The sequence below is a fragment of the Stenella coeruleoalba genome, assembly GCF_951394435.1.
Source record: "Stenella coeruleoalba genome assembly, chromosome: 15".
Lineage (NCBI taxonomy): Eukaryota > Metazoa > Chordata > Mammalia > Artiodactyla > Delphinidae > Stenella > Stenella coeruleoalba.
This window is the reverse complement of record NC_137161.1, coordinates 49,124,851-49,131,013: the sequence shown is the minus strand read 5'-3', so window position 1 is coordinate 49,131,013 and position 6,163 is coordinate 49,124,851. Positions and strand designations below refer to the sequence as shown.

Below are 6,163 nucleotides of genomic sequence, written 5' to 3'. Positions count from 1 at the left end.
CACATTTTGTACACTCATCTGTTGATGAACATCTGGGTTGTTTCCACTTTTAGCCCAGGCCCTCATTTTTCCTAATAGTAAAATAAGGAAGACTGCCTCTTACAGAGCTCATACTGTGCCGCCAGCTGTGCTAAAAGCATGACACGCTGAGTCAGGGAACCTGCCATCGCATTTTCTGAGGATGACACTTGGGCCCAGGGAAGAAAGGACACTGCTCTCAGTCGGGGGCTCAGGGCTGGACGACTACCAGGACTGGGCACTAGGGGCATTCTCCATGGGAAGGAAGCACATCGGAGTGCAGGCGCCCACACCCCCACCCCACCCCCCGGGCTCTCTTCTCCACTGCTGCACTGGGGTGAGTCAGTGGGCCTCAGGGTGATGCAGTGGATCCTGAGCTGGGCCCCCCAAATCAGTCCTTTAGACCCTGTGAGTGTCCTGGGGGGTGTACCAGGTGAAAGGGGCATATGCAGGAAATTGCCTGGCTCTGCAATGGCACTGCTCACCCCAATTTCCTCTAGACTGTGCATGTACTTGGGAGGCACTTGATGGAGAGGGGGTACTCAGTGAGCCTCTGAAGAAGTGTGATCTCTGTGTTCTCCCCACCACCCAACTCTGGGAAGAGCCCTGGGAGAGCTCCAAGGTCCTAGGCTGGAGGTCCACCAACTCTCAGCACAAGTGTATGTGCCATAAAATGTAAAGACAGGAAACAAACCCATTATTTGAGCAAACCCGCGATGAATACGCAAGTCTCTGGAATTCGGTAAAGGGCGGATGTACTCAGCAAGTCACTCCAGGGTGAGGGTGAGGGCTGCCCAGAGAATCCCAGGCAGTGGCAGTGGGACCGGCTCCGTCCCTCTTCTGTACTGTTTTCCCCTTCCCTCTCTTTACCTGCCTCGGAGAGTTGCTTGGTCCAAGGCAAAGAGAGCCACCCCGACTCCTGGCACGGTTCGTGGACACAAAGAACCGAGGCTACAGAGGCTGCAGCCCACTCAGACTTTATTCAAAGATCGGGAAGTGAGGGTGCCCAGAGCGCCAGAGGGCCCCAGGCCAGGGTAGGAATCGCGGAGGCTCCAGCTTAACGGTATTTGGAGGTCAGCACGGTGCTCACACTGGCCAAGAACTTGTCCAGGGAGGCATGGACCGAGGGCGTGAAATCGGCGGGGAGGTGGAGAGCCAAGGTCACCAGCAGGCAGTGGCTCAGGAGCTGCGGAGAGAGGGGGTGTCAGGGGCCGCGGGGTTGGGGGAATGCCGCCGTGCTCCACCTCTGGAACCCCACCGCACTCTCTGCCTTGCTAGCTCAGATCTCTCCCGGCCCGGCCCGCGAGCTCACCTTGAAGTTGACCGGGTCCACACGCAGCTTGTGGGCGTGCAGGTCGCTCAGCTCAGACAAGGCATCGGGCAGGTTGTCTATGTGGCCCACGGCTTTGGTCAGCGCGTCGGCCACCTTCTTGCCGTGCCCCTTGATCTGGGCGGAGCCGTGTCCCAGGTCGAAGTGGGAGAAGTAAGTCTTGGTGCTGGGGAAGTTTATGAACATCCTGAGTGGAGAAGAGACGGGAGAGCCGGGCTTAGGCCGGTCGGCCCAGGACCAGGATGCGACGGGGCGACCGGCCCCAGTCCCAGCCGGGCAGATGGGCTGCTCACCTCTCCAGGGCCTCTGCGCCATATTCTGCACTGTGGTTGCCAATCTTAGACCAGGTGCCCTTGACGTTGGTCTTGTCGGCGGGAGACAGCACCATGGTGGGTTCTCTCTGAGTCTGGGTCAGGACCAGAAGCGTGCAGGGCTGGGAGTGCGCGAGCCTTTATGCCTGGGGCGCGAGGGGCACGCCCGATCGCGGGCGCGCTCATTGGCTGGCGCGGGGCCGGGATGCGCCTATGGACCTGGACAGCAGGGGGCGCGCGGCGCAATGTCTGCGCCTGGCTGGGCGGTGCGTGCTTCGCTCCCAGTTTGGGGAGGGACCTGGAGACTCTGGCCAGGGTATTCGCCCTCCCACCGGCTGCTTCCCGCCCGCTGCGTCCACCTTCCCCGGAAGTGCTATCCTGGTCCCAGCTGGCGGGGGCCGGTTTGTGGAGCGGGGTGGATGTCCGCTCTTCCACCCTTTAGAACCCCTGAGGGATGGAAGAAGGGAGTAGGTCAGCCCGTCCCACCCACCCTGGACCTAGGCTTGGCACACACTAGGCATTTTAAATTTGGGCAGAATCAGTGAATGAATGGGCGATTCGGTGAGTCTAGTTCAGGCCAGAGACGGATGCACACAAGACGTGTGCGCATCGCTGACATGTCCTCAACAAATCTCTACTGGAATCCCTCCGGCTGGGGGGCTCCGGGTTCAAGTTTCTTCTTCCAGGGTGGTAGTTGCTGCACCCCAGCCTTTTTTTGGGGGGTGGTGGTGAGCCGCGGGGCATGCAGGATCTTAGTCCCTCGACCAGGGATCGAATCCGTGCACCCTGCACTGGAAGTGCGGCGTCTTAACCACTGAATCGCCAGGGAAGTCCCCACCCCGGCCCTTTTAAGGCAAGATTTGAGGAACATTTCTCAGCTGATGTCTTACATTCACAATATGGGAAGACCTCCCACAAAGATATAAGGAAAAGACAAATGACTTATGAGAACGATTGACAGAGGATTTTAACAGGAAATTAATGGAAATATCAAAATGACCAACAAATATATGAAGTGAGACAGAGCTGAATGAATTGGCCAGAAGACAGGTAGAGGAGGCACAGTTCAGTGAGAAGAGCAGGTTGAAGAAAAATATGCCTAAGGTAGAATAGTATTTTTGACCAAAAAAAAAAAAAAGTACAGTTGTAGATGTAGCTGTGTCCCCTCAGCGCAGGATAGGAGCCAGTGGGGTCAGTCCCAAACTGTGAGCCTTGGCTCTTTCTGCGGGGGTTAGGTGGACAGGACAGAGGGATTCTCTCTCTCCTTTGAATCACACAAAAAGGGTGTGCGTGTGTGTGTGAAAAAAAACATGGGTGGATTTTAATTTAATTCTTCAGTGTTTTTCTATATTTAAATGAAAGCGAATTGGGCTGTGGGGCAGAGGAAGAGTGTGTGGTGGAGAGGGGGAAGCCACTCCCCAGCTGTTCGAAGAGGTCCTTGTCCAGAAAGAAAGTGGTGAGCAGGGGCCCCACCACTCTCCCCAAACTTTTATCCAGCGCTGGGTGTTGCCCTGAAGATGGGGGCTTGGCTGGAGGTGCTGATAGGGTCCCTAAGGGCTACAAGGTGGGTGGGGTGTGCAAGGTTCCAGCGTGGAGTCCAGGGCACTGGCGCGCGGGACGGGGGCCTTTGTGAAGGTTGCTCACAGCACCAAGGCAGAACTGCCGGGAGACCCCACAAAAAGCCTATTTGTGTGGTTTGTTGTTTGTATCTAACTGTATCTTTTTTTTTTTTTTTTTTTGCGGTACGCGGGCCTCTCACCGCTGTGGCCTCTCCCGTTGCAGAGCACAGGCTCCGGACGCGCAGGCCCAGCGACCATGGCTCACGGGCCCAGCCGCTCCACGGCATGTGGGATCCTCCCGCACCGGGGCACGAACCCGCGTCCCCTGCATCGGCAGGCGGATTCCCAACCACTGCGCCACCAGGGAAGCCCCTAACTGTATCTTTAAGGGGGATCAGAGAAACTGCAAAACAGGGTGCCATTTTAGGACTACCCACCTCGGGCAGAGCCCTTGCAAGTCAGAGCTTGGTTCAGCAGATTCTGGGAGGCCTCAGCCTTAGCTCCCATCCCTCCTCAGCCCTCCCATTCCTCGTTGCTGGGAACCACCCCGACCCCGGCACGGTTTGTGGACACAGAGAACTGAGGCTACAGAGGCTGCAGCCCACTCAGACTTTATTCAAAGATCGGGAAGTGAGGGTGCCCAGAGCGCCAGAGGGCCCCAGGCCAGGGTAGGAATCGCGGAGGCTCCAGCTTAACGGTATTTGGAGGTCAGCACGGTGCTCACACTGGCCAAGAACTTGTCCAGGGAGGCATGGACCGAGGGCGTGAAATCGGCGGGGAGGTGGAGAGCCAAGGTCACCAGCAGGCAGTGGCTCAGGAGCTGCGGAGAGAGGGGGTGTCAGGGGCCGCGGGGTTGGGGGAATGCCGCCGTGCTCCACCTCTGGAACCCCACCGCACTCTCTGCCTTGCTAGCTCAGATCTCTTCCGACCCGGCCCGCGAGCTCACCTTGAAGTTGACCGGGTCCACACGCAGCTTGTGGGCGTGCAGGTCGCTCAGCTCAGACAAGGCATCGGGCAGGTTGTCTATGTGGCCCACGGCTTTGGTCAGCGCATCGGCCACCTTCTTGCCGTGCCCCTTGATCTGGGCGGAGCCGTGTCCCAGGTCGAAGTGGGAGAAGTAAGTCTTGGTGCTGGGGAAGTTTATGAACATCCTGAGTGGAGAAGAGACGGGAGAGCCGGGCTTAGGCCGGTCGGCCCAGGACCAGGATGTGACGGGGGCGACCGGCCCCAGTCCCAGCCGGGCAGGTGGGCTGCTCACCTCTCCAGGGCCTCTGCGCCATATTCTGCACTGTGGTTGCCAATCTTAGACCAGGTGCCCTTGACGTTGGTCTTGTCGGCGGGAGACAGCACCATGGTGGATTCTCTCTGAGTCTGGGTCAGGACCAGAAGCGTGCAGGGCTGGGAGTGCACGAGCCTTTATGCCTGGGGTGCGAGGGGCACGCCCGATCGTGCCGTGCTCATTGGCTGGCACAGGGCCAGGAGGTGCCAGCCTGGCAAGCTCGGTCTCGAGAGGGTGCGGGAGTGCTGGAGTCCCAAGTGGGCCCCACCCAGTCCTGGGGCCCACTCTTTTCCCGCTCCTGTGGGTCTGGGAGCTCACACACATTTCCGAGCCACGCAAACCCACTGGCACCCGAGTTTGTCCCCAGCTGGTGTAGCCTCGAGGTGTCTATTTGCCAGTCTTGGAGAGGAGCACAGTCTTTTCCGAAGTGAAACAAGCTGCTTTCGCACTAAACTTTTCCCCAGGATGAAGAGCTGTAAACTGCCCATGTAAATAATGTGGGTGCAGAATGTAACAGGGGGGAAGTCCTTTAAGCATCGTACCCACAATGGTGGGCAGGCCCTGGCACAGCGCGGGTTAGCAGGTGTTGTCATGGACAGTGGGGGCATTCCACTCAGCCAGGGTCAGGGCTTGGCATCCAGCAGCCCCTCCCCACCCCCTGCTTTGGACTTGGTCCCCCACTTCCCAGCCCTGCACAGATGTGAGATTATCAGCCGGGGAACCATTCTCATTCAGAGTTTGGAGAGCTCCCAGGGTCAGGCTCCTGCATTTGCAAAGGCTCTAAATGGAGCACTAAGATCCCTGCACCAGTGCTGCAGAGGGAAGAGAGATTGACAGGGCACGTGTGTGTGTGTGTGTGTGTGTGTGTGTGTGTGTGTAAGGTGGGCGCCATGGCCCAGGGACCCCAGAGACTGAGCGGGGCGGCTGGAGCTGGGGTGGGGTTTGGGTGGCCGTGGGCCTGCCAGGCACCCACCCTGCATTAGGATCTTCTAAATTATTTAAAAGACCCAGCGCAGTTGGGGATTTTCCGTCGGATGCATCAGGCTCAGCTCGCTTAGGGACAAGCCTAGTATCCCACCTCATGTTGACGTGACATGGGTTGTGGCCGTAGAGGTCTTCCGTCCTACCCCCACCCCCTGCCCCAGGAGATTCAGAGGAAGGGACTAACTTGGACCAGGGCAAGGCAACTACAGAGTGAGTGCTGGAAGTAGGGGAGAAGATGGGAAAGAACAGAGATGAGGGTCTGTGGAGCCCTAGGCCACGAAGTCTGTTTGGCCTCAGGCCAGGAACTTGCCCCCTAGGCCTCGGTGCCCCGCCTATCTGTTAAAGAGGCGAAGATTCAGGCTTGCGGCTCCTGGAGTGAGGTAGGGACGGAGACGAATTAGTGTGTGAATGAGAACGTGCTTTGCAAATGGTATGGCACCGCACGGGTGCCAGATGCGAGGTGAAGCCGAAGACCCTTCCCCCATCCGAGCACGCGCTCGGCCCCACCACATTCCCCTGCCCCGGGAGGGCAACTGTTCTGTGCAAGCCTCTGGGTGTACACACCCAGCCTGGACCCCCAGACTGTCAGACCGGGAACTGTCCTCGTTCAGGGTTTGTTGAGTGCCCAAGGTCCCGTTCCTGTGCCCCTGGTTCCATTGTCAGCAAAGGTTGGGGATCCTGC

The 6,163-nt window shown here is 58.5% G+C and overlaps 2 protein-coding genes across 2 annotated transcripts; both read right to left on the bottom strand.

Annotated features, from left to right (window-relative positions):
- Positions 1–979: 979 nt before the first annotated feature.
- Positions 980–1,759, bottom strand: LOC307198362 (hemoglobin subunit alpha). The gene is made up of 3 exons (XM_079945221.1): positions 1,642–1,759; positions 1,331–1,535; positions 980–1,204 (listed from the first exon to the last, which is right to left on the bottom strand). The coding sequence occupies exons 1-3, from the start codon at positions 1,734–1,736 to the stop codon at positions 1,076–1,078; spliced, it is 429 nt and encodes a 142-aa protein (XP_079801347.1). The 5' UTR covers positions 1,737–1,759; the 3' UTR covers positions 980–1,075.
- A 2,054-nt stretch (positions 1,760–3,813) lies between these two features.
- LOC307198222 (hemoglobin subunit alpha) lies at positions 3,814–4,595 on the bottom strand. Its single transcript, XM_079944982.1, has 3 exons — positions 4,477–4,595; positions 4,165–4,369; positions 3,814–4,038 (listed from the first exon to the last, which is right to left on the bottom strand). The coding sequence occupies exons 1-3, from the start codon at positions 4,569–4,571 to the stop codon at positions 3,910–3,912; spliced, it is 429 nt and encodes a 142-aa protein (XP_079801108.1). The 5' UTR covers positions 4,572–4,595; the 3' UTR covers positions 3,814–3,909.
- Between the last annotated feature and the right edge of the window lie 1,568 nt (positions 4,596–6,163).